This window comes from Monodelphis domestica, chromosome 1 (genome assembly GCF_027887165.1).
Source record: "Monodelphis domestica isolate mMonDom1 chromosome 1, mMonDom1.pri, whole genome shotgun sequence".
Classification (NCBI taxonomy): domain Eukaryota; kingdom Metazoa; phylum Chordata; class Mammalia; order Didelphimorphia; family Didelphidae; genus Monodelphis; species Monodelphis domestica.
In genome coordinates, this window is record NC_077227.1 from 204,158,162 (window position 1) to 204,184,510 (window position 26,349).

The following is a 26,349-nucleotide window of genomic DNA, read 5'->3' on the forward strand; positions in this document are numbered from 1 at the left end:
TGTCTGAGGCCAGATTTGAACCTAGGACCTCCCATCTCTAGGCCTGGCTCTCAATCCACTGAGCTACCCAGCTGCCCCCCAGAGAATCTCTGTTCTAAGGAATGGCTGTCAGTAGCCAGGTCCCTCCATTCTTCTTTCTTTTCTTCCTTTTTTCCTTTCTTGTATTTTTCTCTGTCCTCTTTCTATCTCCCTTTTTCTATTTCTTCTTCCTTCCTTCCTTCCTTCCTTCCTTCCTTCCTTCCTTCCTTCCTTCCTTCCTTCCTTCCTTCCTTCCTTCCTTCCTTCCTTCCTTCCTTCCTTCCTTCCTTCCTTCCTTCCTTCCTTCCTTCCTTTCCTTTCTCCCTTCCCTTCCCCTTCCCTGAGTAATATATTTAGTTCTGGATGCTATATGTAGGCAATAATGTTGACAGGCTTGAGTGTTTCCAGATAAGAATGACCAGGATGGTAGGAGACTAGAAATTATACCATTTGAGTATTACATGTTGTGCTGAAACAAAAAAGGGATCCTTCATCCAGGACTGGTTATATACTATTTCTCTACTCCAAGCCATTTCATGTTTTCTTATTGCCTATTATGTAAAATAGTTACAAGTTTGCCACTGGTGTTCGCCAGATCGTTATTCCCCAATACAAACTAATAACCAAGAGAAAAAATTCCAGAAGAGGTGCTAGGGCATAAGAGGGAGGAGATTCCATATAGAAATGAAAGGCTACTTGTTACTTCTGGGCTGAACTGGGTTATCTGTAGTCCATTGTCCAGTGTGCAGGAACAGTAAAAATTCAAACTGATTCATCAGCAAAGAGGGGCTAAACTTCCTGATGGGGTGAAGTAGGAGAAGGTGAAGAACAGAGCTGGGAAAGTCAAGATGGGACCCAATCTATCTTAATTTACAGAATGGTATGGACCTCAGATTAGTGATACTGTCTTCAGGTTTAGGGCTTTATTTGGAGAAGAGCAAAGGAATAATGGCTAATACCCCTGAGGTAGCATAATAAGACTATACTCCTTAGGATCAGCCAAAGGCTGATCTTTGAACTGGGTCTCCTTCCTTGAACTCAGTAAAAGATGGGGCTGAGAGTGAAAAGAAATGTGAGAGCTAAGGAGTTGTTTGTGGTATGGGGTTGGCCACCATTCATAAAGATGGCAGCCAATCAGCTGGAGTTAGGGAGAAGGGCCTCATTAATAGGTTAATAGATCTATGAATGAATGAAATTAATAGACTGTAATAAATACATAATTTATTTTCATTTGAAATTAAGTTAATTTTAATCTTAAAGACCTAGAATATCCTCTTCCCTTTCCCTCATTGTTGAATTCCTACTGGAACCTCCATTTTTAGGAAGGGTCCTAGCCAGCCATTCTTCTTCTGGTTCCTTGAGGGCAGGCAATGTCTTTCTTTTTGTTTGTTTTTCTAGGGTTTAATTCTATGTCTAGTACATTGTTGTTGACCTTAGTTTAAGATGGCAATTAGACCCCTTACTCTGGGTGAGTAGGGAAGGAGAGGGTAGAAATACAATGAAAAGTAAGAAGTATGGGGAGGTTTTGCCATTGCTATTGACATAGCTTTTCTTTCTTTTTTTTTTTAAATAAAACCCTCACCTTCCATCTTGGAATCAATACTGTGTATTGGCTTCAAGGCAGAAGAGTGGTAAGGGCTAGGCAATGGGGGTCAAGTGACTTGCCCAGGGTCACACAGCTGAGAAGTGTCTGAGGCCAGATTTGAACCTAATATCTCCCATCTCTAGTCCTGGCTCTCAATCCACTGAACTACCCAGCTGCCCCCAACATAGCTTCTAACTTACAGTTTCCTTTCACTCTTCCCAGCCTCATCCTCTCAGACCATATGCCTGATCTCAGCCCACAGGTTGGAGGCTATAGTTCCTGGGAAGAAGTAGGTCTTTTCCTTTAGGACAAGGTTCTGGAAGAGATCCATAGTGCACAAGAAAGTTGGCAAGATGTATTGTTCAGCCAGCTGGAGACTGCAGACCCTCCTTGCCAATTATTTCTCAGTGAGTTCCTTGGTCTCCCCTGGGGCCACCGCCTGGGGGCGCCCACAGCAGGCATCTGTGACTGCTGCTCTCCCTGCTGTTGTTATTAGCGTAATTAATAAACAAGCACTGATCAGGCCAAGTAGGGGAAATGACAGCAGGCCTCTGTTGCTCACAAAGAGATTCCCTAGAAGAGATGGGAGCAGGGAAGGATGACTGGGAGGTTGGGGTCTTGGTTGATTTCTTGAAGAAAGAAACCTGGGAGGGTTTGGGGGTAGGTAGGCTAGAGGAAAGTTTTAGAGGCTCAGAGAGGAATAAAGGAAAAAGAAAAAAGGAGAGATAACTTAAGTTTGAGGACCTAGCTCTGCATCTGGGTAACAGGATGTCTGTGGGCATAACCACCCCCATGATTACTGGTGGTGGGGCAGGCCAGAGTCATGAAGCATTCATTCACTCATTCATTTTCTCATTTACTCATTTATCTAATGAGTGACTACCATGGACAAGGCATTGTACTAGATGCTGTTTACAATCAGTTTTTCATACCATGTCCAGGAAATGCAAAGAGGATGGGTTTGCAAGGATAGGGATTGGAAGAGCTATTGAGAAGACTGGCAATAGAAAAGGGGCAAATCAACTTAAATCAATATAGCCTCCAGGAAATAAGATTACAATAATAACTGGCACTTTAAGTTTTGCAAAATGCTTTATGTACATTATCTCATTTAAGCCTCAGAGCATCACTGTGAGGTCAATGTTGTTATCCTTAGAGAGGTTACATGACTTGTCTAGAATCACACAGCTAATATAAAATAGGATTTGAACCCAGGTCTTCCTGATTCCAAATTCATCATCATGTCAATCTTAGGGGTTACAGAGGATCTTGCTTGGGAAATCCAGGACTGTAGGATGCTGGGTAAAATAATTGGAGAAAAAGAAAAAGAGACTATTTTAGGATAAGAAAATTTTGATGTATATTATTAATGGCACTCAGGGACAAAAATCGAGCTAACAAATGGGCTGTTGGGAATGAAACAGGGATCATAATGGAGACTTTAAAAGATAATCAAAGGTGCTAGGATCAAGGATGCTTGAATTAATTTAAGCACGCATTTATTGTAGTATTTGTGCTAGGTACCCGAGATACATATAAAAAAGTGAAAAGCAATTCTGCCCTTAAGGAGCCAACATTCTACAAGACAGAGGATTTAGCTATTTAAATATAAAATAATTTGAGGCACCACTGTAATCAATCAGTTGCCAGTGACCCTGTATCTCATGCTCAACTGGTGTTGTCTGGGAACTGTGCTGTACCTAGAAGTCTCTAGTAGGACTTTAGTGTGGGGAGGGGAAAAAAGAATGGGGGTTGCAGGTTAGTTCTGGAGTGGGAGGGGGATAAAGTGAGGCTTTGAGGGAGGAATCCTTCCTGAAGTGTGGTTTTTGAGAATGTTGGAATGTCAAGAGAAAAGGTGGGGCTCCCGACCCGGACACAGGGGATCCCAGCTCCGGTGACAGCGAATACCGAGGGGGTACTGGACTGGAGCCAGCTTTGGTGTTTGGGTGTTGGGGTGAGGTTTTCAGAAACGTCCCGCCAGGTTGAAACCCGAGGGGACCAGCTTGGGCTTGAGAGGAGGTGGTTGGCCGGAGTGGGGGGTGGGAGAGTGTGAAGTGAGCCACTCAGAGGCTCCGCGGGGGGGCGGTAGGAGCTCGGGGCTGCTGCCGGCCCGGGCCGAGCTGGGCCGGGCCGGGGGAGGAGGCGGCGGCTCCGGGAGAAGACCATGAATCAGCGGCGACGGAGGCAGCAGCGGCGGCAGCAGCAGCAGCAGCAGCAGCAGCAGCGGCGACAGCAGCATCTATACCAGCAGCGGCGGCGGCGGCCGCGAGCTCGCGCGTGGGGACTTGGCGGTGGGAACAGCTCGGAGTGCTCGCGGGTCCCCTGGAGCCCGGAGCAGCAGCGGGCTCGAAGGCTCCCGCCCCCTCGGCCCCCCCGCCCCTCGCCCCCGCCCCCTCCGTCGCGGGCCGGGCCGGGCCGGGCGGGCATGGTGCGGCGGCGCCGCGGATGGCGCTGAGGCGGAGCATGGAGTGGCCGCGGCTCCGGCTCCGGCTCCCGCTCCGATTCTCGCAGCTGTTGCTGGCGGGACTGGCCGCGCTGCTGCTCCCGGAGCTCTCAGCCGCAGGTAGGACCTGGGCTCTGGGGGAAGGGGACGGCTGGGGTAGCAAAGCTGGGGACTCAGGAAGGAACGAGGGCGGGCGGATGGGGGTCCGGCTCCCTAAGCCCGGGACTGGACAGCCGAGGCCTGCGGGGCGGCCGGAGGGGCCGAGGCGGGGGTCTCGGGGGCCCTGGTGGCAGCGGAAGGCCGAGCGAGCGAGCTAGCGAGCGAGCGCTGGGGAGGGGGAGGGCAGGAGCCGCGGGCATCTGGTCGCCTGTGTCCCCACCCCCAACTTTCTCCGCTGGGATGGACAGAGTGGCAGGAGAGGGAATCGGGCGGGGGTCCGCGGGCGGGGGACTGGGCTCTTGATTTTCCCGCTTCCTTCTCCGAGGGGAACAGTTTCCTTCTTTCTCCCGGAGTCTTAGGGACCTTCATCCTCCCACACAGACTGTACACACGGGTCCTCTTCATAGCCACAGCCATCTAGTCCCTAAAGGGGTACCCCCCACCCCCACTCAGGACATCTCAGGTATGGAGGATTTACATTTGGTAGGAAACCTCATGCCCAGCCCCATGCACAACACACATTTGATCACACGGAAACATTTGGGCACACCCATGATAAAAACCAAGGTTCACACCAGAGTGTGGGCGAAGACACCTGGGAGAATTTTAAAGGCTTTAGCCTGAGTGGTTTATCAAGTCTGAAGCTAATCTCAGAACCTCTGCCAGCGCCAGCCCCAGCACCAATGAAGGGACCTCATCCTTAGATTTGCTCGAGTCACCGAGCAAGTCTGGGAGAGGGACTCTGGTTCTCAAACGGAATGGGACTCTCGAACCACACACTCCCCCCAGCCTGGTGCTTGAGGGCTGAGATGGGGTGGGGGGCATTCCGTTATGGGGGGTGATCAGGGTCCATGGACATCGGGGACTTCCTGAGCAGTGAGTAGTTGTCCTATGTACTCCATCTTCTACCTTTCTGGTGAAGAAAAACTGCAGAAGTGTATTTCGAGCTTTGGGCAGTTTTGGGGTCACAAAGCAAAGGAGAAGAGTAAAAACTAGCAATAGAACTTCAATATCCTTATACACACCTTCTCCCCATCAAAAAATGTGGGATTGGAAAAGAGGATTTGTCTGTCCAAGGGTGGAATTTTAGCCCCTGCAAAGGCTTGGGGCAGTGGGAACTGTGATGTGGAAATATAATGTGGTGTAATGAAAAGACCTCTGGACATGTGGTTAGAAAATACCTGTGTTCTTATTGAACCAGCTGTGAAGAGATCATAGGTAGGTCACTTAACTCTGAGCCTTAGTTTCCCCACCTACAAAATGGGAATCATAGTACCTACCTTAAAAGAGTTGTTATTGTAAGGATCAAAGGAGATGTTTGTAAAGAGCTATGCAACCCAGACTTTATCAGCGTTTTTTTATGTTTCAGCTGAACAGAAAGGGTTTAGAGGTTTGGAACTGACCCATAATCCTGGTAGGGGCCTCTTCCCATTTCCCACAAAACTAACTCTTCCCTACCTCATAGACCTTTCATACCTACATCCTTTGTACATTCAGGTATTAATAGAATGGATGCATGCCATGTATGTGATCTGACATGCTTCTGCAAACATATCTGCTTCCAGGGAACACTCCCATCCTCTCTTTTACATTCTTTTTATTTGCCAAGGTGAGATGGAGAGCTAACTAGTAGAGTGGGAAGTGAGACCCTCATATAGAGTAGCAAAGTTGAGGGGACAGAGGATGGTTAACCTGGAAGAGCAGCAGTCCTTCTCAGGGCAGCTTCACAATCTGGGTGAGAATTCTACCTTCCAGTTCTGCTAGAACAATCTGGAACCAAAGTGGGGATATGCTGCTTACCAGAACCCTACCTTGCCAACTTGTTGGGAGGGAAGTAGAGATGCTTAGGTATCACCTTATCTTTCCTCTTAGGAAAACATGGCTAGGGGTAGAAAGAGGAGAATCAGCATTGCTTAGCAGAAGGAATGCTAGACAGGGCATTTCCAGGGAGCTGGCGTTGGGAGAAGCTGCACCCAGAGAATTCTCCTTTCCTCTAACGACTGGATCCATGCCACATCTTTATGCCAATTGTCCATTCTTGCCAATATATCCATGAGGATATATATCCCAAGTCATGGGTCCTAGAATCTAGACTGACATAGTCCCAGAAATGGGATGGGAGTGGGCTCTGTCCCTTTGACCCTAACCCATCTGAGTTCTATTCTCCCTTCTCTCAGGCCTGAAGCTCATTGGGGCCCCTCTGAAGCTGACAGTATCTCAAGGGCAACCAGTGAAGTTGAACTGCAGTGTGGAGGGATTAGAGGAACCTGAGATCCAGTGGGTCAAGGATGGGGCCGTGGTGCAGAGTGTGGACCAAGTCTACATTCCTATCAGTGAACAGCATTGGATCGGGTTCCTCAGGTACAGGACAGGAGGGGAACTGAGGACATCAAGGAATGCTCCCTAAAAATGTCATACATGTATATTTCTGAGTTGAGCTTTCCAGGATGGGGAAGAATGATTCGAGAAACTTGCTCTCCTGAAACAGACTTTTAAGTTTCATGATGATTTCTTTGTCTTGTGATCCTGGGGACCACTTCATTCCATGAATCCTAGGGTTTGATTTAGTCTTCTTTTGGAGCTTTAATGAGAAGGAATTCAAGCAGTCTTGAGTCCCCTAGGGTCTGGCTAACAGAGCTGCTCCTCACCCTCTCCCATGGTATTGAACTGAATTCCTTGTCCTCACTGCAGCCTGAAGTCAGTAGATCGATCGGATGCTGGGCGGTACTGGTGCCAAGTAGAAGAAGGGGGAGAAACAGAGACATCCCAGCCAGTGTGGCTTACAGTAGAAGGTGAGGAGGGGCTTGATGGAATAGCCTGCCTGGTCACTCTGGCAAGGACATGACCCTTGTCTCCTGGTGCCAACAGCCCCTGAGAGCGAATGGGAAGGCTGCATTCTCCTCCCCTTTAGCTCAGGAGTGAGCTCTGCTACCCTGATCTCCCACCTACCCATGGCAACATGTAGCCTCAGAAGAAAGTAAGGTCTCTGAATTTCTGGGTCCACTTCCAGTACAGGGAGACCCTCAAAGCCTGGAGTCCACAGCTCAAACAAAGCATTAGGGAGCATCAGGGGGCCCTGTGATAGACCATGATGAAGGCTCTCTCTGTTCTTTGGGCAGCAGGCCTAGTTCACCCTGGCCCTGGCCGGACTCTGTCAGGACCAGGGAAAGAGGAGAGGAGCAGGGGGAGGGGGCAAGGAAGATCTTGCAGCTGCAGGAGCTTAGTTCTGCTCAGCTGAAAACAAAGTGACTAAGAAGTAACAAAGGGCTTGAAACTGTAGCTGGGGCTGGGGCCTGCCAGCACAACTCCACCGCTGAGGCTCCCCCATCTCCCCGCCCCTGCAAGCTCTCCTTCTTTCTTCTTGTTCTTCTAGAAACTTTGATATAGCAAAGCTGCAAAGAGGGCGTGGGGTTTGTCAGTGATGCCTTCTGTGCATGGAGTGGGGAGGAGAGGGAGCATGAATGAGGGGGATCACTTTTGTCATGAGACCCGAAGTCCATGTGGTTTTTCCAGGGGACCCTTCCAGGTGTGCAGATTCCATATAGAAGGAGCCCCTTTCCTTTGGAGATCTGTTTATTCCACATTTAATCAAAAAGCTCTTGGGGAGCCTTTTGTTTTGGGGGCCCCTTTCTACTTAGGAAGTGGGAGGATTAGCATGTAAGGAGGTGGCAGAAATCAGCTTCTGCCCACTACCTTTTCTTCCTAGGTGTGCCGTATTTCACCGTGGAGCCAGAGGACCTCACAGTGCCCCCTAATGCCCCTTTCCAACTGTCTTGTGAAGCTGTGGGGCCCCCAGAACCCGTAACCATCTTCTGGTGGAGGGGGGGCACACAGGTGGGAGAACCAGCTCTCTCTCCCTCCATTTTGAATGTTACAGGTGAGATCACCCTCAAGGAGGGAGGAGAGAGGGCAAAGCTCCTTTGGGAGTAAGCCAGCCCCTGACTGTGACCCGTTAGGTTGACAGATGAGTAGTTGTCAGAGCCCTCCTCTTTTTTTTTAAACCTTCACCTTCTGTCTTAGGATCAACATTAGGTATGGGTTCCAAGACAGTAAGGGCTGGGCATTTGGGGTTAAGTGACTTGCCCAGGGTCACACAGCTAGGAACTGTCAGATTTAAATCCAGGTAGCCCTCTTCTTAAATTATGTCTCTTGAGTTTCACTGGGTTGGTCCCAAGCTTCCTGATTCTGTTCCTTGCTGCATGCACTATGCTGGTAGAAAGGTTCCTTAGGTGTATTTTCCTAGGCAGAACATACTTATTAAATAGTGGTAACTCACAGGCTGCAAGCAGAGGTAGGGGGCTACTTTATCCCTTTTTGACAATGAGAATCATGCCTTCGAAGATGAATTGGGGGACTAGTTACAGCCCCACCCCCAAAGAAGGAATCAGGAATCAGCCCATGCTCGAGTAGGAGGAAAGTCTGGCAGAAGGGGAGAAGCCATACGGTAGCTTCCCCCACCCCCCCCCATCAGTTCCTTCATCTGATCAATCCCATTCCCCTTAAACAGCCCTAGCCCCAGTCATATCCATATAGAGACATTATGGATTGAGTGTTGGAACTGGAGCCTGGAACTGCCTCCATACTAAAGGCTTGTGGAGCCCCAGGCAAGTCGTTTAAACCTGTCTCCTCAGTTTCCCCATCCTTAAAATGGGGATAATAATAGCAGCTACCTTATGGATCGCTGGTGGGGCTTCTAGGAGACCAAGTACATTTTTTGCATCACAAACCTTAAAATGCTATTTAAATGCGAGCTATTATTACAGTTACCCAGATGCATCTGCATACGAATCACTGCTCCCTTAAATCCAGGAAACACCTTTGTTATGAACTGAGATTTACATTTCTCCTTGAGTTTTGAGTAGGGGTGGGGCAAAGAGATTGGAAACTGAGATATGAGAAAGCTTGGCCGGGAGTGGAAAGGGAGGAAGCTTGAGTTTTGTCTGGGGCAGTTCTCCAAACTGTTCTTGAGAAGGTCTTGAGAAAAAGGGTCTTGGAAAAGAAAACAAGTGGAAGGGCTGCTGGTCCTAGTGGATGAGAGTTTAGGAAAGGAGGCAATTGTCAGCCTCAGTTAAAGCTGGGCTGATGAGTGGAAAGTGCCTGGCTTTCCAAGATGAGATCGGTGATGGAGATAGAAAGGAGGGCACCAAGAGCTGGGCTAGATGGTCCTTCAGAAAGGAGATTCAGGCAGTTAGGTGGCTTAGTGGTTAAAGAGCCAGGCTTAGAGTTGGGAGGGACCAGGGTTCAAATTTGGCCTCAGACACTTCTTAGATGTGTGACCCTGGGCAAGTCACTTAACCCCCACAGCCTAGCCCTTGCCTTTCTCTTTATTAAAGAGAGGGAGTAAGGAAATTCAGGCTCTCTTCAGATTTCCTCTGGTGAGAAGCTGGAAGACAGTCCTTCAGGTAAAAGGCATTTATTGAGTTCATGTTCCTAATACCTGCAAAACATGCTAGCTCCTTTATGGATGGATACAAAAGATATTGAAATCGTAGTCCTCTCCCCAAAGGAGCTTACAGTTTATTTGGGGAGGCACAATAAAGAGATTTGGGAGAACAATTACAAAGGCTAGAATCTGTGAGGACAGATGAATAGGATAGCCAGTGAAAGGGGAATTTAGCTTCTCTTTCCCATAGACTTCCTTGTCATTTGACCCTAAGATCTGCATTTTCCCTCCCGCCCTCATCTCCACATCAATTCTGTGAACCCACACTTCACCTATTTCCCAGGCTCATTGGCCACCTTAGGGCTGACCAGAGTTCTCTGTGTGACCCCCAGGGGTGACCCAGAGCACTGTGTTCTCCTGTGAAGCTCATAACCTGAAAGGTTTGGCCTCCTCCCGTCCAGCCACAGTCTATCTTCAAGGTAAGAAACGTGTGCATGTCTGCGTGTGTGTCTTTCTGTGTGTGTGTAAGTGTAAGGCTGTGGGAGCTCCCAGACAATCTATCTGCAGAGAAGGAGGGGTGAGATGGGGGATGGAGGCAGAGATTATAATTGCATACCAGAGAGGAAGCTTTACCTCTTGGCCTCCAGCTTTCCTCACTTCTGGGAGCCTTCTTGGCTGAGGTCTCCGGGAGGAGGGGCTACTACTTGGCATGTGTCCCCAGCCCCTGTAGTGGGAGCACCTGAGGCTCAGCCATCGCTGAGATGAGAATAGAAACCTGACGTCACAGAGCAGATTCCCCATCACGAAGCTGATTCCCTGGGAAGGAGAAACAGCTGGAACTAGCCAGGGCTCGGGCTTGGCCTCAGCCTCTGCCTTTCATCCCTTTCAGAGGGAAGAATGGTGGTAGTGGAGCTCTGGTAAGGTTTGGGATCAATGGGGTGTTGTTGGATTTGACTTTTTTTCTAAAAGGAGGAATGTGGGAAATGGGCTGTGTGTGAGTGTGTGTGAAAGAGAGAGGGGGAGGGAGAGGGAGATACCTATACACGGCAAAGCCACACTGCTGGAGAAATGTGTCATCTTCATTTGTAAAGTCTGAGGTTGTCCCCTCCCTGCCCCCACATCCCTGGCCTTGGTCAGGCAGGCTTCTGGTAGCAGAGCCTACATCACAGAGATGGCCTCATGCTCTATTCCAGGCTCTGTTCCAGGCATGGCAGCTATTCTGTGTTTCCTGCTATGACACAGAGAGAGAGAAAGGCAGGAAGAGAAGAGAGAGAGAGAGAGGGAGGGAGGGAGGAGAGAGAGAGGGTGTGAGAAAGTGCTGCACTCATGTGGGTTCCTTCTGAGCTCCAGTCTGAGCCCTGATGTGCTAGGTGTTAAATAACTCATACATTGGTTGAAATTTGGTCAGTGATGGGGAGGGGAGGGAAGATTCCTTAAGATTTAAGGAAAGGAAGCATTAGCTCAAGGCTAAAATCTTGCCTGTTTTTCCTTCTTTACCCTGTCCCTCTCCTTTTAAACTCCCCAACTTGGTGACTTCCCACCCCTTCTTTCTCTGAGAAAGAGTTTGGGTTATTATGACTGGTGACAGGCATTTGAGAGTTTTGAGCAGCCCTGTTCAGTCTTAAGGTATTCCAATCCCAGGATCATCCATCTAGAACCCTGAGGAGAGACAGATGGTGATCTGAGATATATATATGTATATATTTAAAATATATATATATATTCCTTGACTTCTTTGTGTCCATCCCTTCACTGTGTGCGTTATTGGCCCCAGCTGCTTCCTTAGACTCCCTGGGGACTGACCCCAGATCTCCCTCCCGCTCTTGCAGCTCTGCCAGCAGCACCCTCTAATGTAACAGTGACCCGGCTATCGAGCAACAATGCCAGTGTGGCCTGGATTCCTGGCTCTGATGGCCAGGCTCTACTCCATTCCTGCACAGTCCAGGTACAGCTCTGGGAGGGCCTTGCCTGGGGAAAGCTGAAGGTGGAGATTACAGGACTGCCCTGTTCTGTCTGTCAAACTAGCACCTTGTCGATGATGAGTCATGATCTTGTGACCAGTCCTCACCAGGCTGGAGTTCTGTACAGTAGCAGGACCCAGATGGGTGGCCAGAGTGCATTCTCTCATCAGAGTATGCCTTTGTACACTCAGGTGGGTTCCTTTTGAGCTCTAGTCTGAGCCCTGACCTGTTCGGTATTACATCACTCATGCATCCATGGTGGGGAGGGGAGGGAAGCTTCCTTAAGATTTAACTAAAAGAATGCCTGTTTTTCCTTGTCTCCTACCCCTCCTGCCCATGTCCCTCTCCTTTTAAGTTCCCTGATTTTTGTGGCTTCCAACCCCTTCTTTCTCCAATTTCCTTGCAGGTAACAGAGGCCCCAGGAGGCTGGGAGGTCCTGGCGGTGGTGGTCCCTGTGCCACCCTTCAGTTGTCTGCTTCGGGGCTTAGAACCTGCCACCAACTACAGTTTAAGAGTTCGATGTACCAATGCCTTAGGGCCTTCCCCATATGCAGACTGGGTGCCCTTCCAGACCCAGGGTCTGGGTAAGAGGACTTGGAGTGGCAGGGGCGTCAGGTCTGTTCAGAGAGGGAGGTTGTAGGATAAAGGTGTAATCTTGAGCAAGTTATAACACCTGCTTCTCATTTGCCTCATCCATAAAATTGAGGGTTTGGATTGAAGTCCCTATCAGCTATAACATTCCACTGAAAGGATGACCTCATCTTGATGGCCTATACTATTACTCCTATCTTTCCAAAGAGCGTATAGCTCTTGTTTTCCTGTCTTCCTCTAGAGCAAAGAATGTAGCTAGAACCTAGAGTAGTGAGAATTGAGAGACCAGGGAAAATGGGCAAAGATTAGGTCAGAAGAGAAGACCTTCGCCCTCTCTACTTTCACCATCTCCATCCTCAGTTCTAGACAGTAGGTCCTCAATGCTAATTGGTTTGGGTTTTTTTTTGGAAACTCAGTGGAATGCTTAGGTGGGCTCTTTGTCTAGAAAGGGGTAGGAAAAGCTGTGGTGGTGATGTAAGGTCCAAGTGACTCTGTGGCTGTTTCTCTTTTGGGTCCAGCCCCATCCAGTGCCCCTCAGAACCTCCATGCCATCCGAACAGACTATGGTCTCATCCTGGAGTGGGAAGAAGTCATTCCTGAGAGCTCTAGTGAGAGCCCCTTAGGGCCCTACAGAATATCCTGGGTTCAAGAAAATGGGACCCAGGTAAGGGCTGAGGGAACCCCTAAATCACTCTCTTCCCCTTCTCATGGGTTCTTCCCTAATCTCCATATGGACTGGCCAAAAAAAAAATGGCCTCCCTGTTTCCAGGTCCATTTGGGACCTAGAAGGAAAGCGGCTCAGAAATGATTGGGTTATTTCTCAAGCTTGCACCTCCCTAGGATTCTACCACTGCCACCTCTTTGAATGCTGAGCAGGCAGCACATTCCTGCATGAACTGGGGGAGGATACAGAAAATGCTAGGCCTCCCTCTCTCCCTCCCTCAGTCCTGGGCTCTTCCATCCTCCATCCCCCACCTCCCCGCCTCTGTTTGTGTTTGAGGGGAGGCTGCCGCAGCCCTTGAAATCAGGAATGTCACTGACTCCCTGTGTGTTGTAAGATTGACCCACCCTCCCTCCTAACCCTCAGCCTTTAGCTCTGCCATCATCCTGCTGGCCTGCACTCTGGGGTCTCTTCCTCAAGTTCTCCTTTGGGGTGGGGTCTTTTTGGCCTGCAGGGTGAGATGACTGTTCTGGGGACCAGAGCCAACCTGACTGGCTGGGATCCCCTGAAGGACCTGACAGCCAGAGTGTGTGTTTCCAATGAAGTCGGCTGTGGCCCTTGGAGCCAGCCTCTGCTTGTCTCCTATCGTGATGGGGCTGGTGAGACAAAGGGGAGCAGGGGATCTGTCTCACTGGACCACCTGGCTTCTGGGTGGGAGAGTTGGATAGGAGCCTGGTGCCCATTTTCTTCCATCCCTGGCAGATCCAAATAAATAAGGTCAAGGCCAGGGATAACTGAGCCATGGGAGATCACTTTGAGATGAAAGACCCAAGTTTCTTATGCACCTTGAAAGCCAGGGTTCTTGAGGTGAAATCAGTGAATTAAAAATTCCTTTTCTTTAATTACTGTATTTTAACATAATTAGTTTCTTTTATAATTCTATCTATTTTGTGCACTTAAAAATAGTATGAAAATTCTTCCATAGGCTCTAGATCGCCTAAGGGTTCTAGGACAACAAAAATGGTCAAGAGCCCTTGTTTCAAACCTGGTTGTCTTTTGAGGGTTTTTCTTCCTTATTCTGAAGCTTTTAATTTTTTTTTTAAATCCTTACCTTTGATTTTAGAGTCAATACTGTGTATTGGTTCCAAGGCAGAAGAACAGTAAGAGCTAAGTCATAGGGGTTAAGTTACTTGTTCAGGATCCCACAGCTAGGAAATATCTCTGAAGTCAGATTTGAAACTAGGACCTCTCAATTTTAGGCCTGCTTCTCAAACTACAGAGCTACCTAGTTGTCCCCTCTGGGGCTTTTTTTTTTTTAATTAAAAAAATTTTAATTGATTAATTTAGAATATTTTTCCCTCTGGGGCTTTTTATTATGATTTTTTAAGCTGTGCCTGAGCAAGTCAGTTAGCTTCTCTGGGAATGTTCTAAGGGCCTTCTGTACTAGGAACCCATCTCCTTTTTCCTTCAGGTCAGCAGGGCCCCCCTCACAGTCGCACATCTTGGGTGCCTGTCGTCTTGGGTGTTCTGACAGCACTCGTGACAGCTGCTGCCCTGGCCTTAATCCTGCTACGTAAAAGAAGGAAGGAAACACGATTTGGGTAGGTCTGGGCCTAGAGTGGTATCCAGAGACACCCCTGAAGAGATAAAAGGACTTGGGAGCCTGAAACCCACTTGTTGTCTCTTTCCTTTGACCCCTTCCCTATATCCCGTATCCCTCTAGGCAAGCCTTTGACAGCGTCATGGCCCGTGGGGAGCCTGCTGTTCATTTTCGTGCTGCCAGATCCTTTAATAGAGAAGGTCCAGAACGAATTGAAGCCACACGTGAGTCGTGGAACCTCCCACAAGGGCAGCCCTTTTAGACCCTGTCTTGTTTCTAACGACCTGCTCCTTATTTGATTTTTTTCTTTTAAACCCTTACTTTCTGCCTTGGAACCGATACCAAGTATTGGTTCCAAGGCCGAAGAACAGTAAGGGCCAGGCCATTGGGATTAAGTGACTTGCCCAGGGTCACACAGCCAAGAAGTGTCTGAGGCCAAATTTAAACCTAAAACTCTCCTTCCGTCCCAGCTCTCTATCCACTTAGCTGCCCCTCCTCATTTGATTTTTGGGGTGAGTCAGTCACTGTCCTTAGAAGGGAGAGGAGTAGGGGGTCCTAGTTACTACTCAACTTCCCAGGGGGTTTTACCGTCTCTTTCTCCTTCCCAGTGGACAGCCTGGGTATCAGTGATGAGCTAAAAGACAAACTGGAGGATGTGCTGATACCGGAGCAACAATTCACCTTGGGCCGGATGTTGGGCAAAGGTCAGGTGGCTGACTGGCTTCAGTGAGGATGAAGCCTTTTACCAAAGGGAGGTGGGGGGGTGTCTGAGGAGGACATGCTTGGGATTTAGAAGAGGGTTACAAATAAGACTACGTGAGACAGGGTGAAAAAGGATATTTCTATGGATTATAGGAACTTGGCAGGAAAAACCCTAAATTCAAGAGGCTTTGTGGTGGCTAGGGAAGGTGAGATTCTACGTGCAATCTGTTCTGATTTGGATGGTGGTTGAGTTTTCCCTTAAAAAACAAAACAAAACAAAAAAACAACCCTTACCTTCTGTCTTAGAATCAGTGCTAAATTTTGGTTCCAAAGCAGAAGAGAGGTGTAAAAGGCTAGGCAAAAATCGACATTGCCAGAGTCACACAGCTAGGAAGTGTCCAAGGTCAGATTTGAACCTAGGACCTCCCATCTCCAGGCTTGGCCCCCTAGCTCCTGAGCCACCCAGTTGCCCTGAGTTTCCCCTTTCTACTTGTAGTAAGTTGCATACTTCTACGGCTCTTCTCTCCTCCCCACCCCATGTTGGCTCTTTGATGCCAGCCCAACTTCCATAATCTGTGTCCCTCCTCCTTGGGGGAATTCTTTGGGAGCAGATGGGAGTCAGGGCTGGCTGGCAGGCTCCACTTCCTCTCTTGGGGGGAATGGCTTGGGAACAGAAATGAGAGTCACAGGTCTATCTCACACTTAGCTGGTTTCATCCCTAGGGGAGTTTGGGTCAGTGAGGGAAGCCCAGCTGAAGCAGGCAGATGGCTCCTTTGAGAAAGTAGCCGTGAAAATGCTAAAAGGTGAGTGGAGTACAATGCTGGAGGATGTGGCTTGGGAAGGGAGTGATAGAGACACCCTAGAACCCCGAGCCAAGCCTTCTTTAAATTGGGGCTTGGGCCTCGTTGGCAGCTCTGGGGTGGGAACACTGAAGGACAAAAAGCTCAAAAAGTTAGCCTTAGCTCCACAGTTTGTTTCTGTATCTGCATTCCTGAACAATACTTCTTCCTTGCCTTCGCCTCTCATATTGCCTGTGGTTGTGGCAGCTCTTCAGCTCCCTAGTCCTGGCTTGAACCCCTTTCAGCAACTCTACAGGCCCTGCCCAGGGCTCTTGGGGAGATTTAGGGGATGGATGGCATAAAGGCAATGGCCAGCAGCATTCGGAAGGCACTTCTCACCTCTTCTTTCCCATTCATCTTTCCAGCGGACATCATCAACTCCAGTGACATTGAAGAGTTTCTTCGAGAAGCTGCTTGCATGAAAGAATTTAACCACCCACACGTGGCCAAGCTTATTGGTGAGAGACTCTCCAGGAGAGTCTGGTACGGGGAAGGGGGCAACCTGAGGGGAGGGCAGGTAGAGCACCAACAGGAGGAAGGAAATGTTAGCTGTACCGGCAGAATGACCGAGAATGAGACTGGGGAGAGCAGCACCCTTGGCTGAAGGTAAAATGTTCTCTGGATTCAGAGAGGGAAAAGATCACTGACTAGCAAGTCAGCTGGGTTCAAATCCCATCTCCAGCACTCTTTCTATGGCCTTGGGTGGGTTAGTCAGTAGAAACATTTAAACCTTTCTGATTTTCTTCCTTCGTCAAATGAGGGAGTTGGACTAGATGGCCTCCTCCTGTTATTGTTGTTGAGACCTTTTTCAGTAATGTCTGACTGTGACCCCATTTAGGATTTTCTTGGCATGGATACATTTTCTTCTCCAACTCATTTTACAAATGAGGAAACTGAGGCATCTCGCTGACATATGGATAACGTACCAGGCGTGGAGTTCAAATCTTGCCCAGATATTTACTAGCTGTGTGACTGGGCAAATCACTTAACCGATTTGCCTCTAACATTTCAACTATCTTTAAGTCTATGATTCTGAGAGCAGTCCCTCAAACCTATACCTAGAAAGTCAAGTTTTCCATGTGTAAGGAAGGTCATTATGAAGGAATGCCAAGGTCTGGTTCCTTGTGGGCTGTACTTAGGAATGAGGTAGCTACTGAGAGGGGCCTTTGAACTGTTCGATGGGGCATTTTCCAGGTGACCGAAATCCCTCGTTTACTGGAGCAACATAGCCTTACATTTGAGAAGCCTGGGGGAATGCTGAATCCTGAGGCCAGGAAAGGACAGGAAACCGCTTAGGGGCAGCTCAGTGGCACAGTGGATAGAATCCTGGGTCTAGAGCAGGGGTCCCCAAACTTTACACAGGGGGCCAGTTCCCTGTCCCTCAGACCGTTGGAGGGCCGGACTATAAAAACTTAGCCCTAACCGGGCAGCAGTATACACCGTGTGGAATCCCCTCCCCCGGATCGCTGCTCACCATGCTGACATCTTCCATTGTGGAGCCACATAATCCTTTGTGAGATGCCTCCTTCTTGTTCAGTTACTCTCAGAACAAGGCGCCATGCAAAGGATTATGTTGCCAGAAGTAGTCCTGTATGTGAGCAATGCTGCACTTTGTAGTGCCACCATATACAGTGCTCCTCTCACTGACCACCAATGAACGAGGTGCCCCTTCCGGAAGTGTGGTGGGGGCCAGATAAAGGGCCTCAGGGGGTCGCATGTGGCCCGAGGGCCGTAGTTTGGGGACCCCTGCTCTAGAGTCTAGAAGACTCACCTTCCTGAATTCAAGTCTGGGTGACTTTGGGCAAATCACTTGCTCCCATTTGCCTTAATTTCCTCATTTGTAAAAGGAGCTAGAAAAGGAGTTGGCAAATCGCTCCAATATATTTGCCAAGAAAACCCCTAAATGGGGTCACAAAGGGTCAAACAGGATTGAAATGGCTGAATAACAACAAATATCTCCCCCTTCTGGCCCAATCCCACAGACCCTTTGATCAGTTTTTCATTCGTTTGAATAACCAACCTCTTACTTTCTCCGTGTTTCTTTTCGTCCCTAGGGGTGAGCCTTCGGAGCCGGGCCAAGGGCCGCTTGCCTATCCCCATGGTGATCCTGCCCTTCATGAAGCATGGAGACCTACATGCTTTCCTGCTTGCCTCCCGAATTGGAGAAAATCCTTTTGTGAGTGTTTATGTTGGAGGCTTGTGTGTGTGTGTAGACTGGAAAGGAACATGGGAGAGAGAGCATTTGGGAGTAGAAGGATTTGGTAAGCAAGACTGGTAGAGCTGAGGAGGAATTGGAATTTAGGTGCAAGAGATGAAGAGGGAATGTGAGACCAGGTAGGTGACACGGTGAATAGAGCACCAGGCCTGGCGTCCAAAGGACCTAAGTTCAAATCTGACCTCAGACATTTCCTAGCTATGTGACCCTGGGCAAGTCATTTAACCCCAACTGCCTAGTCCTTCCTGATCTTCTTAGTATCTATTCTAAGACAAAGTAAGGGTGTTTTGTTTTGTTTTTTGAAGAGGGGACTATGGAGCTTTTTGAAAGCTTCTAAGAATTCAAGAGGAAAAGGAGGAATAGTCTATTCTCTGCTATGAACCTAGACCTGGCAAAGATACCCCTTTTAGGTCTAGAGAAGGCCTTAGGGTATTCTAGGCTCAAGGTAGTATTCATTCTAGAGAGAGACTTTTTTTTTTAATTAAAAATTTTTTTTTCATCGAAAAAGCATTAATTCTTCCCTTTTTCTAAAGTAAAACAAAACTTGTAACAAATATACATAGTCAAGAAAAACAATTTTCACATTAGTTATGTTAGAAAATGAGTATTATTCTGCATATTTAACCCATTATTGTTATCGTCAGTCCTCTGGAATCGCGGTTGGCCCATGTATTTATCAGAGTTCTGAAGTATTTCAAAGCATTCATTTTGTTTGAATAGTATACAATCCACATATGGTATATAATATGTTCTCCTTGTTCTACTCACTTTACTTTGCATTTGCTCATACGCAGACTTCTCTGAAACCTTTCTTTTCTCTCTTCATCATTTCTTACAGGATAATAATATTACTTTATATTTATTCACATACCATAATTTGTTCAGCCATTTCCCAGTTGACAGCCACCCCCTTAGTTTTTACCACAAAAAGAACTGCTATAAATATATTTGTACATATAGGATCTTTTTTTCTTCATTGGATCTCTGGGGTATAGACCTAGCAGAGGTATACCTTGGTCAAAGGACATGCGGAGGAGTTTAATAACTTTTGAGGCAGAGTTCCCAGTTGCTTTTTAGAAGGGATGAACCAATTCCTTTTCTCCTACCTAGTTTCTGAGCTTCTACAAAACCTCACCTTGGGAAAAGCTCTCCACTCTTTCCCCGTCCCTCAGATTTGTTGACTCTGGAGTTGGGGAACCTTTTGATCAAGGGGCTCTCCTTACTACTCTGTTTAGCTGAGTTTGTGGCAGAGCCTGGGACTAAGCTTATTTGTTTCCTACTGGTTAGAACCTGCCCTTGCAGACACTGATCCGATTCATGGTGGACATTGCCAGTGGCATGGAGTACCTGAGTTCCCAGAACTTCATCCACAGGGACCTGGCTGCTCGGAATTGCATGTGAGTGAGCTGCCAGAGGACCTGAGCGGGTGGGAGCAGAGATCATAGGGAAGGAGCAAAAGAGAGCTCTCCAGTAGTGCTTCGATTAAGAGTGTGAACACAGTTGAAACTAGAAGGGGGAAAAAAATAGGTAAAACAGTGGATAGAGCACCAGGCTGAGAGTTGGGAGGACTTGGGTTCAAATCTAGCCTTCGACACTTCTTAGCTGTATGACTCTGGACAAACATCTTAATCCTGATTGCCTAGTCCTTGCCACTTTTCTGTCTTAGAATTGATACTGAGACAGAAGGAAAGGATTTTAAAAAAGAAAGAAAGAAACTAGAAGGAATATGGCAGGGCTTAGAGAACTACTGTCAGGCCCAGCCTGGGTATGGTGTCCAGATCTCTGCCCATTTTTGGTCGACAGGAGTCTGATGCCTAAAAGCGAGCACCTTTTTCCATCTTAGAGACTGCTGACGTTAGAGTCTCTAGGGAAGAAGAGGGCAGGGTCCGCCCATTGATGCCTTGCCCTTCACTCTCTTTACAGGTTAGCCGAGGACATGACTGTGTGTGTGGCTGACTTTGGCCTATCTCGGAAGATCTACAGTGGTGATTATTACCGGCAGGGCTGTGCCTCCAAATTACCTGTCAAATGGTTAGCCCTGGAAAGCTTGGCTGATAACCTGTACACAGTGCATAGTGATGTGGTGAGTAGAAGGGTTTGGGGGCACGAGTTTGGGTGGGACTCAGGAGCCAAATCAGGGCCAGGATCAACACACAAAGTTCAGTGTTCTTATTCTTACTGTCCGTTAGGATTGGGACTGGTTTCCCTTGTATGAATTATCCTATTCAGTAATGAGATTTATCTTCCCCTGGAGGCCTGCTGTGACAGCTTTTTTGACTTTGATTTTATTCTAGTGGGCGTTCGGTGTGACCATGTGGGAGATAATGACACGGGGACAAACACCTTATGCCGGTATCGAAAACGCGGAGATTTACAACTACCTCATCAGTGGGAATCGTCTGAAGCAGCCACCTGAATGTCTGGAGGAAGTGTAAGTGTTCCATAGAAAGCTGGTGAGGGACAAAAGAGCAAGGGAAGACTTTTGGGGTTCAGGAGAACCAGGTTAGGCTTTAGGGTGCATTGGTGATTCTATATAATTATGGCTACTGATAAGAGATCCCTGGCTCCCCTTTCCCTGAGTGGTGACTTTTGCTGAAGGATCAAAGAATCCCAGTTCTAGAGCTGGAGCTCTATTTTTTGGAGATGATTTAGTCAACCTCCTCATTTTATAGTAGGAGAAACTAAAGCTCAGGGAATTTGTGATTTATCCAAGGTCTCAGGTCCTCTGATTCCAATCTAGCACTTCTCCAAAGGGCCTAAGTTTGGATCTCTCTTCTCTTCCCCCCCCCCCCCAATGTCTCTTCTTTTTCTGTCTCTCTCTCCTCCTCTCTCTAGAAATGATTTCTTAACAGTTTCATGAAGTGACTTTCTCTGCCTCTTTTTTTTCCCTTTGGAAATGATTTTCTAATTTCTTAACAGTTTCATGAAACAACTTTGTCTCTGCCTCTTTGTATTTCTGGAAATGATTTCCTGATTTTTGAATAGTTTCATGAAGTCTCTGTCTCTCTATGTCTCTATTTTTCACCTCTTCTCCCTCTGGAAATTATTTTCTCATGTTTTAACAGTTTAATGGGGAAAAAAAATCATGTTCTTCCTATCCAGTGTCTTCTTGTTTCCTTTCTTTCCTAACCTAGACATTTTTTCACTCAAACCTCTTCTTATACCTTCTCCAACATCCCCAGGGATAAACAAGAAATCCATCCCCTCCTGATCCCAGAGGCAGAAGCCAGAAAGAGATTCTATAGGGAACAGCCATGATTTCTCTGTTATCCTTCCTCCTTCCCAGTGCCAGGCTGGTTTGAGCTAGACTGCTGGCATTTAGAAAGAAAGGGGAAAAAAAAGACATCTCCCCTAGATTAAGAATTCTCTCCTACTCAGAATGAGTAGGTGGGGGAGGAGAAACGATGAAATGCCTATAGGAGTCTTCTCACCACTCAAAAGACTGGGACTGCAGCTGCCAGTGGGGTCTCTTCACTATTCTGCCACAGTCTTTGCCTTTCCAAAGAGAGGACTGCTGGGGGTAAGAATGGTTACTTCAGAACCCCGGCTGATTGCTGGTGAAGGGTCTTAGCATCTGGAAGAGGCTTAAGATTGGGAAATAAGAGTCCTAGAGAGAAATGGCCAGCCTCTTTTCATTCTGGGAGGACCTAAACACCAAGAGGGAGGAGTTGGTGGGGAGCAGGGAGGCTGTGAAGCCTAAGGCAGTCCTTCCTTGGATAGGGCTGAGTTGGCAGATTCCTCCTTGTATGTGGGGAGAGGAAGAAGAGGCTATGCAGATGTAATATCAGTGTCAGTCACTTAAATTCTTTTTTTAGTGACTGGAATCCTACTTGAGCCACTCTTTTCCTGGGCTTGCATGGAAAGAACAGCATTAGAGAAAAGAAAAGCAGGACCAAGTCCACAATGGTTTTAGGAAAGAGACCATTTCCTCCCACAAGTGAATAGCTTTGATGGTTCCACCTCTGACAGGATACAATTCAAGCAGATGCCAACTTTCTGCCAACTGAACTGTTCTGGCTTTAGGCCTGAGTTACAGAGCTGGGCAGTGAAAGGGATGGGCAGAAATAGACCTTAAAATCCTGTGGAAGACAGGGCAGCTAGGATGCACAGTGGGTAGAACATCAGACCTGGAAATGGGCAGTTCTAGGTTCAAATCTGGCCTCAAACACTTCCTAGCTTTGTGACTCTGGGCAAATCACTTAACCCTAATTGCCTAGCCTTTACCTTTCTTCTGCCTTGGAACAGACACTTAGTATTGATTCTCAGAAGGTATAGAGCAGTGGTTCTCAACCTTTCTAATGCTGTGACCCCACAATACAGTTCCTCATGTTGCAGTGACCCCAAACCAAAAAATTATTTTGGTGGCTACTTCAAAACTGTCATTTTGCTACAGTTATGATTCGGAATGTAAATACCTGACATGCATTATGTATTCTCATTGCTACAAATTGAGAGGTTGAGAACCGCTGGCATAGAGGTTTTAAAAAAAATCTTGTAGAAGAGTCACCTGAGGTTCATTTGGATTAAGCGAAAAGAATTAGAGGAGATGGAAAAGAGGAAGCCCTTATTTTGAGATGCCCTTAATGGGTATACAGGGTGTGAACACGACACTTTCCAGAAGTAGGAGAGTCCTAGGTTGGAATCCTACTTCTGGCACTGACTGTGTGACTGATTACTAGCTGTATCAATTAGGCTTTCTGAGTCTTAGTTTTCTATAACTAAAATTTGGATAAATACAATACTAGCCTTTCATCATTATGGGAATCCAATGAAATAATGTTCAGTTTAATTCTGTAAATATTCATTAAGTATCCACTATGTACCAGGCACCGAGGACAAAAAAAGAAGCAAAAGATAGTCCTTGTCCTCAAAGAAGCTTACAATCTTATTTTTTTTTCCTTTTTAAACCCTTACCTTCCATCTTAGAATAAATACTGTGTATTGGTATCAAGGCAGAAGAACAGGAAGGGCTGGGCAATGGGGGTTAAGTGACTTAGCCAGGGTCACACAGCTAGGAAGTGTCTTGGGTCACATTTGAACCCAGGATCTTCCATCTCTAGACCTGGCTCTTAATCTACTGAGCTACCTAGCTGCCCCAAGAGCTTAAAGTCTAATTGGGAAGACAAGAAGAAAACAAATATTTGCAAATAAGCTATATTCAGGATAAATAGGAAATAATTAGCTGAAGGAAGGCACTAGAATTAGAGGGATTGGGGAAGGCTTTCTGTATGAGGTAGAATTTTAGTTGGGAGTTAAAACCAGAAAGGTCAGTCATCAGAGTAAAGTAGGGAGAACATTCTAGGCATGGGGGACAGCCAGCGAATATGCTCAGAGCTGAGATGGGATGTCTTCTTGTTCATGGAACAACCAGGGGCCTTGATTATAAAGGGTATTGCAAATCTTAAAGGATAGGAAAATGGACCTGTGATTTCACTGGTATAAGGAATCTCTCATGTGAATTGGCAACTTTCCTGAAACCTGCAGAATTAGAGAATTGCCTAGAGCACTGAGATATGAAGTGACCTCAGGGCCATACTACCAGAATGCATCATAGGTGACTAATACTTGAATTCAGGTTTTCCTGACTCCAAGGCTTACTTCCCTTACAAACAAACAAAATAACCCAAACCCTACCTTAGAATCAATACTAAATATTGGTTTCAAGGCAGGAGAATTGTAAGGGCTAGGCAATGGGGGTTAAGTCATTTGCCCAGGGTCACACAGCTAGGAAGTGTCTGAGGTCAGGTTTGAACCCAGGACCTCCCATCTCTAGGCCTGGCTCTCTATTCACTAAGGCACCCAGCTGCCCCCAAGGCTCACTTCTTTACTCACTATCTCATGCTGCAAAGCTTAAAATACTACATAATTATCAAGTTATTTTACAGGCATCCACAGTTGAAGAAGAAGCAAAGACTTCTTCAACTATTAATAGCCTTTTGGTCTCTGCTCAGCTCCTTCCTGGTCAGTGGTTGGTGCTACCAGGGGAGGGATGAAGGGAGTTGGCATCTGGCCAGTACATCACAGTGGACAGTTGCCAGTTGGCTTAGTCAGCTTTGAGACTGTCCTGGCCAGAGCCCTATGCCCATGGATTCAGGCCTTTCCCACGACCTGCTGTGGGGTGGACATGATGAACTTTTCTCCCTTTCTATTCACTTTGAGGGGCTCTAGGAGCAGTCATGGGTGAAGGGGCTTGACACAGTAGTATGTAGGCACAATAATTCCCAGCTTTCAGGAATTCTTGTCCTGGGGATAGGCAAGCATGTCAGGTGGTTGGCTCTGAGCAGCCCAGACTTCATTCTCTTTCCTAGGGTAGGATTTTTCCCGCCTGTGGGGTTTTTAATTTTACAATATTTAGAATAATAGGTCACTACCACCTTTTAGACTGTTGGCCTAACACGTTGAAATGGTAGGCACTTAATAATAGTCCTGCTTGACAAACTGAATTCCAGGAGAAACCTCAGATAGGGCTTGAGACCTGGCCTTCTCTGGGAATTCTGCTGACCACAGACTTGAGAGATCCCTGTTTTTTATTCCCCCTTAATTCTTTAGCAGCCTCTCATCTTTCTGTTACAGCTATGAGCTCATGTACCAGTGCTGGTGCTCAGACCCCAAGCAGCGCCCTACTTTCCCGACCCTTCGGATGGAGCTGGAAGAGATCCTGGGCCGAATGTCTGTTCTCTCTGCCAGTCGAGACCCTCTCTACATCAATATCGAGAAGGCTGAGGAACAAGCAGAAGAGGGAAGCCAGCTGGGTGGGGACCAGGCTGTCAGTGGGGATGGGGATAGGAACAGTAATGGTACAGGGCCAGTAGGAGGTATTCCCAGTGACTATCGGTATATCCTTACCCCTGGTAGGCTGGCGGAACAGTCTGGGGAGGAACAGCAGTCAGAGGGGGCCTGTGGGGAGGCCCAGAGGAGGATGCTACTCTAGCGGGGGCTGTTGGCATGTTGGCACATGGAGGCTTTTAGCCTAACAAATGGATGGGCATCCTTTGGGGGTTAGGGGGAGGTGTCTGGCTGGCTGTGCTGGCTGGCAAAGCCCCCCCCTTTGAACTCAGCCCAGTCGGAAATGTGGGGACTCCTATGGCAGTCTCTCCCAAGCTGTGTTGGGGACTGGGCTTTGGAAGCCTGATCTGACCAAATCACCCAATCTCAGTTCTTCCTCCAATCACTCTGGGTCCAGCCAGCCTGGCACAGGCTCGTGACTATTTCATTGGGGTGGGGAGGGAGGGGGGAGGTAAAGCAGGCCTAGTTGTCTGGACACTGGCAGCTGGTACTCTGCAGTTACATTCCCATGGTTACAATGGGTGGGGGCCAGGAAGGAGAGTAGATAAGTGGCACTATTCACCCCTTCCCTCCCCATTGGGCTAACCCTGCTGCTTTAGTGCATGTGCTGAGCCGCCCCCAGCCTGGGGAGGCAGCTCTGCCCACACCACTTGTTTTTTAATTCTCTCAGTCCAGCTTCTTCAAGGTACACAGAGATGGATGTACATTACACCCGTGTAGGTGTGAATTGGTAGGGGGGTTGGTAAGGCCAAGCCCTTTCACTCTGTAGGTGGGATTGGATGTCGGTATACTCAGGTCTGAATAATCCTTTGTCAGCAGGACTGGGGGCTACCCTGCCAATAGCCTATCCCTTTTGGGTGCTGCACACTCACTAGGTCACACACCTATGCAGAAAGCTAGAGGACATCAGGCTACCAGGTGCCCCTTCCCTTGAAAAGAAGGGGAGCTGAAGGGCCTGTGGAAGGATTGGTAGGACCAGACAGGCCTGATGTCTGGTCCTATGAGGGATGGCATCCTCTTTCCATTACTGAGGGAAGCACCCTCCACTGTTTGGAGCAAGCTACAAGAATCCTAATTCTACTAACAAAGGCAGCTGTGTCTAAGCCCAGAGGGCTTTCTGGTCCCACTTCTTCCTTCCCTGCTGAGTCCCTCTATCCTGCCTTTGCCTTTAACAGAAGCCTCCTCTTTATGCCTACTCCCATTCAGAGCCGCTGAAGTGGGAGGAATCGAGGCCAGGGATCTGGTTTAGGGGAAAGGGGTTATTATTGATTGCTACCACTTCATGGCAGAGACAATTGTGGGGGGAAAAGGGGGAAAGACAGTAGTCTGCCTTTGGGGGGGTCATTTCCAGGCTATTAGATGCCATTTAAACATAAAAATAAAAATAAACCTCAGAATAGCCCTTT

General features: G+C 47.7%; 1 protein-coding gene across 1 annotated transcript; it reads left to right on the forward strand.

Moving 5' to 3' along the window:
• The first annotated feature begins 3,734 nt into the window (after positions 1-3,734).
• TYRO3 (TYRO3 protein tyrosine kinase) lies at positions 3,735-26,349 on the forward strand. The gene is given in 20 exon segments (XM_003340039.4): positions 3,735-4,022; positions 4,025-4,166; positions 6,383-6,566; positions 6,897-6,997; positions 7,912-8,082; positions 9,981-10,067; positions 11,418-11,533; positions 11,956-12,133; positions 12,659-12,804; positions 13,316-13,460; positions 14,273-14,402; positions 14,525-14,625; positions 15,010-15,105; positions 15,826-15,906; positions 16,308-16,400; positions 17,997-18,118; positions 19,445-19,554; positions 20,081-20,240; positions 20,452-20,588; positions 24,731-26,349. Coding segments are annotated over 20 exon segments (2,913 nt in total). The 5' UTR covers positions 3,735-3,767; the 3' UTR covers positions 25,089-26,349.